General features: G+C 34.7%; 1 protein-coding gene across 1 annotated transcript in view; it reads left to right on the top strand.

Annotated features, from left to right (window-relative positions):
- Nucleotides 1-17,695, top strand: part of TPP2 (tripeptidyl peptidase 2) — a gene marked incomplete at its 5' end in the record, with an annotated part of 155,369 nt that overhangs the window by 118,366 nt on the left and 19,308 nt on the right. The window contains 10 exons of the mRNA XM_021719109.1: nt 428-504; nt 2,500-2,606; nt 5,179-5,333; nt 6,521-6,637; nt 6,873-6,973; nt 8,204-8,300; nt 9,092-9,229; nt 9,884-10,128; nt 10,378-10,456; nt 12,283-12,321. Coding sequence (XP_021574784.1) covers nt 428-504; nt 2,500-2,606; nt 5,179-5,333; nt 6,521-6,637; nt 6,873-6,973; nt 8,204-8,300; nt 9,092-9,229; nt 9,884-10,128; nt 10,378-10,456; nt 12,283-12,321 — 1,155 coding nt within the window. The remainder of the gene's footprint in view (nt 1-427; nt 505-2,499; nt 2,607-5,178; nt 5,334-6,520; nt 6,638-6,872; nt 6,974-8,203; nt 8,301-9,091; nt 9,230-9,883; nt 10,129-10,377; nt 10,457-12,282; nt 12,322-17,695) is intronic.

The raw sequence follows: 17,695 nt of genomic DNA on the forward strand, positions 1-17,695 counted from the left end.
GTCTCATCTGGCTGCAGGTACCTTTGGATACTCAGATGAAGAAAGCATCTGTTTAGACAGTAAGCACTGAATAGTATCAATCAGTAGTATCATTGAACAGTATCTCTCCCTCTAAAGTTGGCCACAATACAAGTTTGAGCTAATTTTCAGTTGAGAGTAATTAAAATGCATTGTTTTGTGTTCTTTGTTTTGTTACTTGATGTGTCATTTCTCCACTAGTTTGAATTAGTCTAAGATTGTTATACATTTATTTGTTTGGGCTGTTTGATATTAATTATGTGACCTAGTGTCAGGAAATTGGTGTAAACTTGTGGCTTAGGATTTTTAAATTTTAATATTAGATCAGTTTATTCTGTGAGTAAATTATACTTTCCCCTCTTTTAGAAGTCTGTTTATGGATATTGAAACTTACCATTCTTTCTTCAAGGTATGCGGCTATGACATAGCATCCCCTAATGCAGGTCCTCTGTTCAGAGTTCCCATTACTGCCGTTATAGCAGCAAAGTAAGTAACAGGTTATTTACAGCTTGCTGTCACATCTACATTTTTAATGGCTGTTAATGAAGTGATGTAGACTTTCAAAGGATTGGTAGTCCAGTATCAAATAACCATGATTTAGTCTTAGTTCTGCTTCTAGCTAGTATTTTTAGGTTTTATGTAGTCAGCCATGCTCTTCCTTCTTAACTGAGAGTAACCAATGGCTTCTGGCACCTGCCCTGCCTCTCAGGGAAACTGCTTCCAACAGGTCTGCTGATGACCTCTGTACTTCCCAGGTCAATGAGAGACACATCATGAGAAGATATCTCAGCCTGATCTTACCTGATCCCTCTGCGGTATTTAACAGTATTATTTTATTCCTTCCCACTTGGTTCTTTTTGTTCCCCCTTGTGTCTGGAATTCACTGTTTTCTCCTTATTCTCCCACTTTTCTAGTCATCAACTATCTATTCATCTTATCCACTCTGGAATCAGGGAACTCAAATCTGATCATATTACTTCCTGTTTAAAATATATCAGTGGCACTTCCAAGGATCAAGTTCAAGCTCCTTAAAATAGCAAACAGTGATGCCTCACAATTATAGCCCTAGCCAGTGTTAACTGTCATTCCATACACCAGATTACACACTTTGACCAACTCACTGACCCTTCAGGTTTCCTCAGAATTTGTGCATTTGCACACCTGATTCCTTGGCTTCAGTTGCCTTTCTCTTAATTTAATGACCAGGTACATTCCGGTGAGGGTAGTTTCTTCTTTCTGCTTCATGGCACTTTTTATGTGCCCCTAGACAGACTTGAGCCAATATGTTCTAATGTCTTTTACTTAATTTATGCCATTTGACTTTGAGCCGAGACATTGACCACATCTTACTCCTGTCTATATGGAGCCTGTTACACAGTGTGCACAAAACATATTGTGTTGTGGATGAAAGATGAGAATGGAATTTTTGAGAGCTCTGGAAACAAATGAAAGTTCTAAATTGACAATTTCTAATGAGATAATTACTCGGGTAAATATTAAATATGTAACAGGTCTCAGCCCATGAGAAACATAGGATGAAATTGAGGAGATAAAACTTAAAAAGTGGGTACACATGGAAAAATTGCACAACAGTTAAATTCTCAGCCATATGTTTTCTAAAAGACCAGAAGGAATTTAGACAAGGTAATAGATAAGACCTTCAGAAATCAGTTGACACATTTTCTCCTTCAGGAAGCTCTCCCAGGCTCCCTTTGAGTGAACCAAGTACTCTTCATCTGTTTTCCTCTAACACTTCCTGTCTACCTGGAACATCTTATGTTAAAACTGATGGTTTTTCTCTCCCCACTAGATTGGGTCCAAAAATCTCATTTTCTTCCCTGTTACATTTCTTCCTCCTAATAACAATGCCTCATATATAGTAAGCACTCATTAAATGTTTGTCATACTGACACGAATGTATCTCTAGCATATACTTTATGTTTCTTTAGCGAGTGATTATACATTCGAACCTTGTTTCATCGATTTCGTACAAAAATGCTTTGAAAGTAGTTTGCCTTTCTTCTTTACTATTTGACAGCATGGGAGAATTTTGGCAACAAAGGAGGCCTAATTCAATACCTGTCTCGCAGCTATAAGACCCCAAAATTAACTTTAATTTTAATATCTAAGACTCACTGTAGTTTAGAACTTGCTAATTGGGCAATCCTGTGAATGTTCTAGATTTTCTTTAACAAAAAAAGATTTTTTTTGTTATGTATCTTAAAAATTATAAAACAGATAAGTAAAAGGTAGGATCATCTGTAGTCTGCGATCCAAAGGTTTTTCTCTGCTGGCATGTTGCAAAAATTGGATAACATTGTGCATACTGTTTTGTAACTAGTTCTAAAGTCCATGTTTATTACTAATGAACTATTCTTTTGCATTTATTCAATAAAGTCTGGAGTACCAGTAGGCTTATTATAAATATAAAGCTGTTTTACAAGAGTATTGTGTTTAATAATTTATTTTTATTGATTTCAGAGTAAATGAATCATCACATTATGATCTAGCCTTTACAGACATACACTTTAAACCTGGTCAAATTCGAAGGCATTTTATTGAGGTTCCTGAGGGTGCAACATGGGCGGGTAGGTAAAACTGAAGTCTATCGTGATCACTTATTTCAGTGTATATTCTATCTTTGCAACAACTGACTACATTGAGTTCATTTATCTGTAACATACTTTTCTCATAATAATACTATACATATTTGGCACCTTAGATTTGCTGTTAGGGTCAAAACTTTTTTAAGATCTAGTATAATTTTGCATTGACTAATACAATAAATTATCAAGGCCATCTTAAGATTTTTTAATATTTAAAGCTTCAGCTTACTAAATGTCTTATCAATTAAAAAAAACAACCTAAAAATCAGTTTGAACAATGTAGTTGTGGCTTAAACCTCAAACTGGTAAACTTTTAGAATTTTAGAAATAGAGCCTTTATTTGAAGCTCTATGATCAAATTGTAAGTTTATAAAAGATTTTCACTTGAATGTCTCTGAAATTATGAGGGTAAATGATTGCCTTAAACAATGCTATTATATATTATATGTTATATGCTATTATATGTTATAGATTATGAAAGTAATTATGTCATTCTTTAATACAAGGGCTGTGGTTATACCATGCTTTCCTTCTCAAGTTATATATCCTAAATATATAATTCAGCAATCAGTATGGGAGATGGGGAATGTAAATGGTCAGAGCTCACTCATATTGATGGAAGGAAACAAATGTGGACAAACAAGAAAGTGTCACTCAGTATTAATTAGTAACCAGCATTATTAATACTTTTTGGACTTGGGCCCTCTACTGGGTACTTTACAGAGTTTATCACATCTAGTCCCATCAGAACCCTATAAAGTAGATAGGTATCATTTGTAAATGGTTTATATTTGGCTTAGGAATATATTTTTTATACTTATGGGAAAGCATAGATGTATTGACAGTTGAGAGTTTATTAGAAATGAAGTAATAAAATCACACATATTAGACTTAGTTTGGGAAGAGCTGGTTGTCTTTGATTCCCCATACCGTCTTCTGTGTACATAGTCCATCTGTCTGTCACTCAGTATCACAGAAAATGCAAGGCTTTTCTTGTTTTATATAACTAGTGAGGCAAAATAATAAATAGCAAAAGCTGGGAGCAAAAGCAGCAAATGGAGCAGGGTCCAATATAGCTGTTAATTTGCATACTGAGTAACAGAGGACCTATTGCAACATTGATAGCCTAGTTGGACTGTCAGGAGTTGGACTAGACTCACTTATTAAACATTTTTTTCTGTATCATCTGTGTGCCAGGCCCTTTTTACAGGGCTAAGGTGGTGAGCTTATCAGCAAAGGACCCTGCTTCCAGAGGCCTTTTTCCTAGGAGATGCCTTAGGAACGCCTAGTCTAAATCCCTTAAGTTACTTTGCAGTTAGGAGACCCTGGGTTAGAATGGAAAGCCATAGGCTCTCTGCCATACACTAATGGCAACCTTGGGGTAGCTTTTTTAATTACCTGAACTTCTGTTTCAGCTATAAGTACTGCTTATAGTCTTTTGTAAGGATTAGAGCTTTTATAAAGTACTTGGTACATAACTTGTCCATGTTGGGATTGCATTCATACACTTGACTATTTTTCTGGGAAGTGGAGTCAGAGATGCTGCTGAACAACTCTGGGGTACATTTACATAGGGCCCCCTGGAGTGGTACAGCTCAAGGTTCTGGTAAAATGTGCACTAGTAAGGTTAAAGAATAAAAGTCTATGGTTAATCAATACTGAGTTGAATTGTTTGTTTAGTGGTAAATGTCAGTAAGTATAATGCCCTAATTATGGTTTGTTTAGGTTGGTATTGAAAATAATTAGTTTTTTCAATAAAAATTATCAAATGATCTAGAATGGAGGTAGCTTAAATCATTTAATAATATTGTATTAGAAATCCATAGTTTTTTTTAATTTCAAATAATTAGACATATTGTCATAACTCTAGATTTTGTGTTCTTAGCAACTGACTACGTACTGAGAGCTCTGTGCCCACTTGACTTTGTGAAACAGATTGAGCCTTGCTTCAATTCCCTTGAATTCCAAGGGGTATTCTTCAGATAAGCTGCTGGTCTTGCATCACAGTAATTTTGGCTTACCTCCAGCTGTGCCCCAGAGTAAAGCTAAGCATGTGTTGATCTAATGGTCATGCTTTCTAGAAGCAAGCAGGACTCAGGTAGACCAATAGGAAGAGACTAGAAAAGTTATCAGTGATGTTGAATGAATAGATACTAATGGAATTGGGACATGGAAAAAAGAAATCAAGATTTTCAAAATTATAACCTTTATCAGGAATTGATGAGTTTTCAGCTAAAACAAGAAGGCAGGGATTTTTAAAGGTAACTGATTAGGAAAATTATATTTGCATCTATGGACAGCTTGAAATTTCCTGATGGTGCTTGCAACCTGGTGTTTGTTTAAATAGCCATTTATTATTTCCCATTGAAAATCTTCTATCTTTGCAGCTTTATTAATCTTTTTGGTTCTTTGTTTTTAATATGAGATTTTATTTGAGTATATTATTTTATTTTTGATGTATTATTCCCTGAACAAGTAGACATTATAAAAACCACTTTATGTCCATTTTAAATCTTACTAGTTTAAAACTTTGCTTCTTTCCTTCTTATTTTAGAAGTTACGGTATGTTCATGTTCTGCGGAAGTGTCCGCAAAGTTTGTGCTTCATGCGGTACAGCTTGTGAAGCAAAGAGCATATCGAAGTCATGAATTCTATAAGTTTTGTTCCCTTCCAGAAAAAGGAACGCTGACTGAAGCTTTTCCTGTCTTGGTAAGTTTAGCTTAGCTTGAAATCCTAAAACAATTGCTTTTCTTTTTCAGTATGGACTAAGTCTAAGTATTTGAATTTTGTTTTACAGTTTGTATTGAGAGCACATTGGAACTGTAGATTTTGTTAATGTCATAGAAAGAAGTAGAAAGATCTTCATTCTTACCTATAGTGTTAGAAATTATGTCTAGTTTTTCTTCCATAAAAGGTGAATGCAATGTTCTTTCGTAAGTTGCTTTGTGTTTTCAGTTGGTTGTATGATTGTTCCTGTGTTGCTCATGTTTCTGGTTACTTTCATGTGTATTCTTCTATGGATCAGTGTTACATAATTCATCTTTTTAAACTTATTAATTCACTGATTACTGGAATACTTAAGTGTCAGTGCTAAGAACAATTTTTCTTTCTTTTCTTATTTGTATTATTTTTTTTTGAGTTGGAGTCTCACTCTGTCACCCAGGCTGGAGTGCAGTGACATGCTAACAGCCACTGCAGCCTATACCTGCTGGGCTCAGGCAATCCTTCCACCTCAGCCTGCCTTCCAAGTAACTGGAACTACAGGTGCATGTCACCACTCCTGGCTAATTTTTTGATTTCTTGTAGAGATGCGGGCTCGCCAAGTTGCCCAGGCTGGTCTTGAACCTTTGGGCTCAGGAAATCCTCTCGCTTCTGCCTCCCAAGTGCTGGCATTATAGGTGTGAGCCACCGCACCTGACCTATTTTTATTTTTTAATAAGAAGAAAGATGTAAGTGACTATAATTTTGTTTTGTTTTCATTGCCAGGCAGGTCTGAGCCCAAAACTCAGCAGTGGCTATTGAAAAATGCCTTTCAAAGTTGTAACATCCTTTCTCTGGTCATTATTCTTGATTCTCTTTCTTTTGGTCCTGATTTCTTATCTCACTTTTTTCCCCATGATTACTTTATTATATGTGCTTTCAAAAGCTTCTTTGACTCTTTTACGACAAGAAATACAGGATTATGAATAAACAACTGTATACTTAACCCTATCTGTACAGCTATGATTTGTCTAACTCACCATAACTAATAAAAGTTTTTTGGAGTTTTCTTGCTACAAATAGCAAAAATTTTAAGACATACAATTGCTCTGAAATTGCTAGTATTTATATTTTTTAATCTGAGGAAAAATTAAAGAGATGTGAATTTTATAATTTAATCGTATTTTTATTTGCAGGGTGGGAAAGCAATTGAATTTTGCATTGCTCGTTGGTGGGCAAGTCTTAGTGATGTTAATATTGATTATACCATTTCTTTCCATGGGATAGTATGTACTGCTCCTCAGTTAAACATTGTAAGTTCCATAACATTTTCACTATTTTTAATGTCAGTTATTTTTGTTATTGACAAGTAATTTAATTGATTAGATTTAAACTTTAATGGGGAAATTGCCTGTGGCTCTGAACATAACAATCGTCTTTGTTCATGGGTGCTCATAAACTTTATATTAGCCACATTTATCTTATCTACAAAATATTGCTTATTTTTGGTAAAGTTTGAGAAAGTAATTTGATAAATGTCATTTGTAGCATGCATCAGAAGGAATCAACCGTTTTGATGTTCAGTCCTCCTTGAAATACGAAGACCTGGCTCCCTGCATAACTTTGAAGAACTGGGTCCAAACACTACGGTATCGTTCAGTGTTGCAGGGGATACATGTATTCAGTATAGACGGAGAGAGGCTCTCTTAATTTTTTTTGGAGAGTCTTTTTTGTTAATCCATCTGAATACTGGAGATGAGACTGCTACCCTTCCAGATCTCCGAGAGGCAGCCCCAGTAGCAACTTCTAGCCTCTTGGTCCCACCTGACCGGCAAGGGGAAGGGTTGTGGATAGGTGAATCCCGTTCATGGCTAGTAGGATCAGTGGATGCTAACCTTATTATGTCTTGCCATAAAATAACAAGTTAAGATTTTCTCTGATACTATTTTGTGAATTCTTACTCATTTTATGAAATTGTGATACTACAAAGTTTCACTGAATGGTAGAAACTTAAGTACTATGGTTTGCTGTTTGTACCTCAGTAACTTTTCCTATAATAGGGCGTCTTGACCCATGTTCACATACCTACTATGTTATAAAGATACCTGGATTTTCTTGTTAACCTGACCTCATGTCAGCCTGAAGCCTAGTAATAAGTTCGTTAAGATAACCAATTAGGGATAGAAGTCAGTGACGCGTAATGTCTAAAGATATACTTCTAGAATTATCAATAAAAATTAAAACATCCAACTTTTGAAGACATACCCAGTTTGAATCATCCTAATAGTTTCCCCTTAAAGTTCACAAATTGGATCTAAGGGAGTAGGTTATCAAGTTCAGCTGACCTTTTTAATAACTATACTTAAAACTTATTATCTCAGTGTTCTTTTTAAAATCTGTACCTCAGTAACTTGCTTCAGAGAACTACTAGAAAGATTAAGTGTCATTCCCTCAGTCAGGATGAGGGCTGAGCTTGGCCCTTGTGGGGTGAGCCCATGCAGTGCACTCACGGTATTGTCAGCCATGTAGCCAGGAGGGGACACTTCAAAAACCTGTTTTTCAACAGTGTTCGTGATTGTCACCCTAGTGTTGGGCTTTGGTTGTGTTAAGAGCTATCTCTTGATATCTTAAAATGTTTTTATCTTGAAAAGATTACCTTTGTGGTATTTACTACAGAAGTTAACTATGTATGTCTGTGCTTCAGTCAATAAATATATAAGTTCATGATTGAAGTACAATCAAGTATACTGAAAAGGATAGTTTCCAGGAATGTTCATCTCTCACTTTTTGTATAATATGTTACAGATTTTTCTGCTTATACTTTTGTCTCATTCAGTAAACTCTTGATTCAAGTCAGTTTTGTAATTCTCTCATTACAGCCCAGTGGGTGCAAAAACAAAACCTTTAGGATCAAGAGATATTTTGCCAAATAACCGTCAACTTTATGAGATGGTCCTGACATACAACTTTCATCAAGTAAGTGTTTGCCTAATAAAGTATACCCTTGTGGTAAACTGTTGTGTTTTGTTTATGATTCATAAAATCAAAAATGGAAGAACAGTATAAATGGTATATATATGAAACAATCAAGTAATTAACATTGGCTAATTTGGAATTACTCTTTAGGAAATTATAACTTGTAATTATTTAAGTATCATTCAGTTGTGAAGTTGAAAAGTGTAATTCCATGGTGACCTGGTCTTGAACCTTAGTTTGTAAAATCACTGATCCCTGCCCAGTGGTGCCCTCTGACCAAGGGGCAGTTGTCTCAACAATACTTCCTGCCTCTGATCATGGTACTGGGCCTGTTTATTTTCTGTGTAGCAGTCTTGAGAACAGGGAAAAATCAGAATAGCTCCCGGGTGGGGTGAGTGGTAAAAGTAATTGAGGCCCCTGTAAAAGCGTTTTTGTGAGATGAATGAGATTTCAATTAAAAAATTGAAACGCAGTATAAATTTGTTCTCAATGTCAGGGAAATGATTGAATTGAGTGAATTGTCACATTTCAATTTTATGAAGTAATTAGAGGTCTTGAGGAATGTATAGTTCTTCTTTAATGAATACAGGTAGCAGAGTTTGTATTTTTTAAAGTCTGTAACAGAGAAGTACCTTTTATCAGTGCCAAAATACTAGATGTTGCAAAATTTTGTATCACAAGAAAATATTTTTAATATCTTTTTTAAATGAAAAGTCTCATGTCAATAACAATATTAAAAAGCTGAAATCATAACTAAACCGTGTCAAGTAATCATTCTTATTTGTTTGTAGCCCAAGAGTGGGGAAGTAACTCCAAGCTGCCCACTACTTTGTGAATTATTATATGAATCAGAATTTGACAGCCAACTGTGGATTATTTTTGACCAGAACAAAAGACAGATGGGTTCGGGCGATGCCTATCCACATCAGGTATAAGATTGGTGGTGATTTTTAGAACTAGCATAATTACTTCTATGTTTCCTGAACTAATAAAACCTATTTCTTGTTATTGTAATAAAGATATTTTTTAAACACCAGAGTTTTGCATTTAGTACTTTTGCAAACCATGAGAAGATCTGTTGTTTATTGTAGTTGTTCAGGAACAGATTTTGACAACCTCTCCGCTGTGTAGTTGTTCTGAACCATGTTTTAGGGAAAAGAAAACAAGGATGACCCTTGCAGACATTGGCCAGCGTAGCTATTTGTTTATGGTGTTTTTCCTTCCAACATACTGCCTCCACTTATCTGAAGGTAGAGGAGAGCAAATCACCAGAGACATATGAGCATCTATCTTCAAATGATCCCAGGTCTGAATGGAATAAAGAGATCACTGCAATAATGGCCATGTGTCTTCGGTTTATTAGTCCTTTTAAATTGACTTCCTTATTGAGCAGTTCTGTATTGAGCACTTATTGGATTCTAGGGACTTCATATAAAGGTCTGTATAGTAACTTGCACTGTACCTCACATATTATAGTCTGTAAATGGTAGCTCTTTCAGTTTATCCTATTACTGTGATTTCAGTTGACTTGGTTCAACTTACTTTTCCCTAATGTTGTATTTTTGTTTTGTTTTGTTTTTTAGTATTCTTTGAAGCTGGAGAAAGGAGATTATACAATTCGACTACAGATTCGCCATGAGCAAATCAGTGATTTGGAACGTCTTAAAGATCTTCCATTTATTGTTTCTCATAGATTGTCTAATACCTTGAGTTTAGATATTCATGAAAATCATAGTTTTGCACTTCTAGGAAAGAAGAAATCGAGCAATTTGACATTACCACCCAAATATAATCAGCCGTTTTTTGTTACTTCCTTACCAGACGATAAGTAAGTGATAGCATTGCTTATACTTAATGCTCGTCTTATACACTGAAGTCCTTTTAATGTAAGTTTATTACATTAGGCTAAATTTATAGTGTGTTGTCCTGTATCATTTTAGACAGAGATTATGTCTCCTTGGTTTTTGAAATCTTAGCCATGGGAATTAATTCAGTATGGAATTGTTTTGATGTTTTCCTTTTAATTATCTTTGCGAAACTTTTTGTTACTTTTTTTCTCTTTGAATTCTCTTATTAGAATACCTAAGGGGGCAGGACCTGGATGCTACCTTGCAGGATCCTTAACGCTGTCAAAGACTGAACTAGGAAAGAAAGCTGTAAGTATTAGTTTTTTTACACTGAAATTACCTCTTCCAGAATTTGTATTCTTTAAGATGGGAATTAATTTTATTTAAAATGAATAAAAGAGAAACTATCTCCGGGGAAAAAATTTTCATAGTTTTTTCCCAAGTTACTAGTGAAGTAATCTTTAATTGTCTTTTAAAATGTGCCCTATTTAAAAAATGTATTTAGGGTTCTTTTTCTCAAGCCAAAGTTTTAGGGCCCTGGCCTTTCCTATTTTGTGTGGCTAATAACAAATGAATGTTCTGTGAAACATGTATCCAGATCAAACTTGGTTTAAGTAAATGGGACGTTTGAAATTAGAGCATGTTAAAGAATTTTAAACAATATATTATAGATAGAGGAATAAATCAGATTATCTTGGGTGCTTCTAAAAAGTAGTCAGAACAATTATTTACTATGGAATGTATTTTTCACACTTCTGACTTTTCTCTTGTTGGAATTTTGCATAGTTAAAAGATATAAGATACTTCTTTTGGTATTGCCTTTTATTTTAGTTTCAAAATTATGCCTTTTGTTAGAAACCTGTTTTGGGTTGTTGTCGTTTAGAGATAAATGTTACAATTTTATAGGTTACGGGGGGGGGTTTCTGTGTTTTATTACAAATGTATTATGAGAAGGGTGTTTATTATAGATCTATCACCTTTTGTCATAATATCATTTTAGCTTAATGCCAGTTGTCATTCTTGTAGTTTTATATTTCTCTATAGCATTAGTTCTTAAAAAGCTAGATTAAGTCTAACACACAGTGCTGGAATCTATAAATGCTATTATCAAAATGAGATCTCATATATCTCAAAAATTATATTTAGTTATTGCCACTATTGACTCAAAGGTCATTTATTTACTATCATTGAAGCATAATTGGGGAATTGTGTTTCGAAAAAGTTGCCTTTCCTGACATTTCTTGGGTCTCATTTCAGTTTACACATACATACTGGAGTATAATTTGAAGTAAATTCAGTAGTTAAGGATATTGGAATTTATACATGCACCGATTTAAGGCACTGATTTAAGAAATCATGGTGGTTCTTCTTGTAGATTTTACTCATGGGAGGCACAGCTGCTTCAGTGGTGGGGCTTCAGCTATGAATTTTTTAAGAGTCCACTTCCTTGTGAAGAGGCTAACAAAACATTTTTAGTAAAAGTATGCTTTTAGTAACTTAGAAATAGTTACTACTTCCTGCCAGTATTGTTTCAGATGCAATTGTATAATTAAATTATTTATGTGGGATTAACTCTAGTTACTGTTAATCAAGATAGACTTTCTTGGGAGAGAGTAATAACCTAAAGCTGTTAAGTTCATTATAATTGCCATTGCAGTGTTTATTTAGTCTTCTCTTGGTAGTTTTGTGTTTCTTCTTTTTGATAGTGGGAAAGTAACTGCAATTTTACTTCACTTTGACTTTCACAATAACATTGAGTGATGCTTTTATATAAAATGCATAGGCTGTGTGATTGTTGTGGCATCCTTTAAAGTCAGACTCTGTAAATCATCAGATTTAAATGTAATTTTTTAAAAATATTTTTATAAGTAATGGAGTTTGATTTACTAAATTATTCAAATAAGTTGAAAAACATTTACCCTTAGGGATAACATATTTGAGCACATTTTTATTTTTAAAAATGAAAGTGGCGATGTTGCTTTCTTTAAAAGCATGCCATCTTGATCACAGACCTCATCCTTCTAAGTGCTGTGACACAGGTGGAACGTAAACTGGAAGAAAATTAGACAGAGGTGGAGCCTCCATCCTGTGTAGATTATGCATGTTTTCTTACAGAATGTCATTCTAACTCCCAGGGGCAGTCTGCAGCAAAACGACAAGGAAAATTTAAAAAGGTACTGATTGTCAGTTCTTAAAAAAGATGTCTTAAAACCTTATTTGCATATTAAACTTTTTTCTGTCACTATTATAAATCTTTTTTTAAAAAATATCTTCCTTAGTTTCCTTTCTTTATATTCTGCAGTATAGTGTTCTCAGCTATGCCTACAAGCATTGTTGACATACTGCTTTTCTAAGAGTTTTTTCCCCCCAACCATAAATTCCTGACGACCCGTTTTCTATGTGTATAGAAAAAATTTAATGTTGTTTATTTATTGCTACAGATATGATACCAAGTAACAATATTTAAAATTTTGCATATCTAAAACTCTATAGAGATAAATGTAAGTTTTAGCCATGTAAACCAAAGTACCTAATTATTTTTAAAGTCTAAAAGCATTTTTAAATTAGATGATTTGATTAATAACTATTCTAGCTTTTTAAAGTGAACTTTATTCCCTGCTCTTGCGTCTGTCCTAGTTCTGAAAAGGTGGAGACAAAAAAAGTCATGAGCATAGCAGGAATAGAAATAAGGACTGCTGATTGGAAATTAAAGCTTATGCTAAGAGTACAGAATGGACTATAACTACTGAGTGATGTGATCAACTTTCCTGCAGTCTTTGATTTATTGCTAGAGCCAAATTTAATTCAAAAAAAGAAAGATTTTACTTTAAATATGTTTTAGAAAAAGGAACCACATACTTGACAACTTCTCCAGTAAAGACCTGCTGACATTCAGCATTTTAGTGATTTTTTTATTTTTAAGCAGGAAGTATGTTAGTGGGAGAATCAGTAATGTTTTAAGGTATAAACAAAAGATAGCTTTAGGAGTAGGGCGGGGGATCATCGTTTTATAATAGTTAAGATTCCTTTATTAAACCATCTTCTGAAATGTCCGTATTATTACATAATGGGAATTTGTTTACACAAGATGCACTCTACTAGGAATTATCTTTCCAGATAAAGGACTCAAATACCAGTATTTCTCAACTGGGTGTCTTGACCCATTTGAGGACCATGAAAATTTATTTAATAGACTATAACAAGCATTTTTTTAAACATAGGAAGTATCAGTTCATTATACACATAAAACTGTAATTGCATTTTATGTATTGATATGTATATTTTGGGATCATCATGAAAATAATTTGAAAACAACTGCTTCAGAGAATGAAAAGGTGTTCTAGGAAGCTGTTAAACATAGAAGATGCTTATCACAAAGGCTATAGCCAGTTATTTTTCTGCTGTTGTATATTCTGTTTGACCTTTTGAGAGTTTTTGTGGCTTTTGTTTTTATTAGGTTGTATGAGGAAGGAAAGTATGAAATGAATAGGAAATTTGTTACTTGATGGTTAGTGAAGCTTCATATGAAGAACTTGGTAGCTAGAGTTACCTCTGATTGTTCCTCCCTGTCTTCAGTGCAAGTATACAGTAAAGCTCTTATTATAAAAATAACCAATATTAGAGTTTTATAAACACTTTACAAAGAAATGTATAAAATACAATTTTCAGTTGATGTATATACCAAATAACATTTTGTAATACTTAATGGACTTGTTCTCTGGGTTTTAGTGCCTTGATTTGAATAAGTGCATTACCCTTTTTAAAGTTTATTATAATGTGAAAGAATATAATTACTTTAACAGACAATAACATTCATATATGATCTAAATCTTTTTTATTCTATTATGCCTTTTTTAAAATTTTATTTTATTATAGAGATTTGGGGTACAAGTGAGGATTAATTTCTTAAGTAGGCCATATGCAGTGAAGTTTGGGCTTCTAACTGGCCCTCACTCCCCTAGTAGTGGACCAGATACCCTTCCATTGTCTCATGCCCCTCCCTCCTCCATCCCTTGATCTAAATCTTCAAAATAGTTTGTATAAAGCTTTTAAAATTTTGAAATTACAGTTATTAGTAATTTAATTAGTAACTAAAGAATTTGCAGTTTTTGAAGCAAAATTCAAATGTTGGGTGTTATGTTGCCCAAAGAGTACTTACTGATTTGGCAGGTGAGTCTGACTTTCTAAATAATATTGTTCAGCTTGAACACTGTTGCAGTACTTTGTAAATAACTGAGTTGATATTTTTTCTAAACTTACCATTAAGTGTCTATAATTATAGAGAACTCATCTTGGCATTTCTGCTAATTAAGATGATTCTCTTAGAGTGTTGTCCTTTTAACCCATAATCAAGATTTCTCAAGATTTAAGGTATAAAATCATTTCTGTGAAATTAATGCTAGGTTAAGCTCTTGAGAAGTGAGTTGTAGAAATAATTGTTGGCAAAAAGAAAAAATGACCATGATAAAGTAAATGAAAAATAATGCTATTTTTCTTTAGATAAGAAATTAAAACTACCAGGTTTGTAAGTTTTAATAATAAAAAATTCCTGTCTTGACAAATTTTATAGGCTTATTCTAACATTTATAATTGATAATTTGATATATTTAATATGTAAAGTACAAAACATTGATTTTTTTTAAGATAATTCATCATACACTTTTCTTGTCCCTTTTGTGCTTTTAGTGGTAGTTTAAGATTGCTAAGATACATGATTTCTTTTTATAGGTCTTTGTTAGAGTTAATTATTTTCATAAATTAATTTTAATGGATTGCTTATTTAAATTGAACTCTGTTTTCTCTCTTCTGTACTAAAAGAATAATAGCAAATGCCTCTGAGTTTCAGAGGAGGAATTGCCTCACAACACATAGCCTTCCTACCTAGGAGTATCTCTCCCTAATAGGGCGAGGAGGCCTGGGAAACTAAGTGAGAGCACACTGATGGTAGAATGACTGGAGACTGCCAGGCAAGTGTCACTCACATTCTAGCACACTGGATGGTAAAGAAGCTTGGTTCTAAAAAGAATAGAGCTATATTGACAGAAAGTAAGTATCGGAGGCCGCTTAGACCTTGAATCTTAGAGTGTTAGCTGTGTTATGGCAGATGACACTGAAGAGTCTGTTTCCATAAGACCTTGGTGATAGGTGATCAGCTCAGATTCTGTAGACACTTACCTTGGCTTTGTTCAGGGCAGTTCCCATCCCGGAGAGTAACCCTCAAGAAAAGGAAAGGAGGGTAGGTGAGTCCTGAGAGCGCGAGCCTGAGCCGTAGACCTGTTTCCTTTCTCCAGCCTCACGTGAGGCCTTTCTTAAGAGGCTCCCACTCCTGACCTCTGAGGGAGAGTAGCACCAGATAGCTACACGTGGATTTAGATGGTCACTTCACATCAAAGTGTTTTCGGTGCTTTAATGAGTCAGATAAAGATGGTGGTTATTGTTTTGTGTTGCAATCCTGTTAGAACCACAACAGTAATTCTTCATATCTATTATTATGTCATCTTATACCCCCAAATTGAGCTTAATTGTTAAAATAGGAATATATATGTGTGTGTGTGTGTGTGTATATATATATATATATATATATATATATGTGTGTGTGTGTGTATATATATATATATATATGTGTGTGTGTGTGTGTGTGTTTCTGTGTGTATATATTATACATATATTGTATATATATATTCATCCATCCAATTTGGGGGAGGTAAGGACCTACAGTGCTATTTTTGACTCAACCTGTGTGAAGTCTTTTCTGAAATTACTATGATTAGGGCAGTAAAATTTTTTAAATGTAATTTGTTTTAGGAACTTTGTTAATGGAAATGAATATAATATTTTAATGTAGCAGCATTTTAAATATAAGCCCAAAGATAGAATTTGAGAAATGACTTAAACAGTAATGACTTAATTAAGTACACCCAGTTATTGTGCCAAAAACCAATCTAGTAGTTATAGCATGTGATTTTGTTTCTCAGACAATACTTTACTTTTCATAAATAAAGATTTACATGCCAATAAGATAGATGTAGTTACACTCCATTTCACTGCACTCTTCAAAGCAAAACGTCTCAAAAAAATTATTGGCTTATTTACTTCCCATTCTCTCTCCCGGTCTTTCTTCATTGACTTTGACTCCATGTCCACTGCTTTTGTCAAGGTGATCAGCAGACTCTGTGCTGCTGTGTTTTCTAGTTACTTGCTTCCAGGCACCACCTCTCAGCTAAGTTATCAATTGGTCATGCCCTCTTTTCTTCACAGTGGTTTTCCTCAAGGCTTTCATGATCCAAGATTCCTTTGGGTTTCTTTCTCATTCACAGAGCATCTGGATAACAGAGTGCTTTGGACCAAGTCCTAGACTTTGCTCTTTTTTCCATTCTCCATCCCTAACTGGGCCTATCCCCCCCACCATATTTGTCAACAATGTCAGCAAGCACATTGGTTCTGCCTTCCAAAAATGTCTCACATCTATTCATTCCCTTCATTTCTACAGCCTGTTCTGTACCAAGGCAGTGTAGGGTTTCCTAGGTTTACTTTCAAACTCGTTTTTCTACCTCCACTTTGGTTCTCTCTGTTTCATTCTGTAAATGGTGTCAAGAGTTATTAAACCAAAATGTTCATCTATACAGGATCCAGAGTCATTAAACAAAAATCTTGAATCATACCTTGCATAAAACCCTTAGTGCACTTAAAATATCATGTTTTTAAATCATATTCTGTCAAGCCCTACTTAATCCAGCTGCTGCCCACTTTCCCAGAACATGTGCTTGTTCGTGTCCTCTATCTACCAAGCTCAGGTTTTTGCACTCGCTCATCTTCTCCCTGTCATTTAGGGTCATTTGGATCAAATGTTACCTCTTCGGGGTGGCTCTCCATAGCCACTTTGTGAACACTGGCTCCTTGACCTTGCCTAACAGTCACTTTCCATCCTTTTATTCTTCTACTTTCTTTGTATTATATGTCAGTATCTGCTCTGTTCATCGTCTGTTAGCGCATTATCTAGCGTATTACTGGGGCTCAACAAGTCCTGTTGATTGAATGAAGGAGTTAATGTCCCCTTAAACGTGCTTAGAAAAGAGGGACTTTTCTTTAACTGATTTCCTTCCCTTCTTGGATTTAAAATGTGAAAGGTCAGTGTACTTTTGTTATCAGTTTGTCAGGTAGAGCTAAGAATACCAAGTATACTCAACTAGAGAAAAGTTTGTTCTTATCTCTTTTTATTTTAAAGGAGATACTTAAAGTGTCATTACTCTCCAGCACTTTGGGAGGCCGAGGTGAGAGGATTGCTTGAGCCCACAGGTTCGAGACCAGCCTGGGCAACTTGGCGAGACCTCATCTCTACGATAAATCAAAAAACAATATTAGCTGGGCATGGTGGCACATGCCTATAGTTCCAGCTACTTGGAAGGCTGAGACAGAAGAATTGCCTGAACCCAGAAGGTTGAGGCTGTGGTGGCCGTGAGCGTGCCACTGCACTCCAGCCTGGGTGGCAGAGTGAGACTCCAACTCAAAAAAATAAATAGTCAGTACTCTCAAGTTTGAGAGAAAATT

Source organism: Carlito syrichta, unplaced genomic scaffold (assembly GCF_000164805.1).
Source record: "Carlito syrichta isolate Samal-C Ts95f unplaced genomic scaffold, Tarsius_syrichta-2.0.1 Scaffold113575, whole genome shotgun sequence".
In the NCBI taxonomy this organism is placed as follows: Eukaryota; Metazoa; Chordata; class Mammalia; order Primates; family Tarsiidae; genus Carlito; species Carlito syrichta.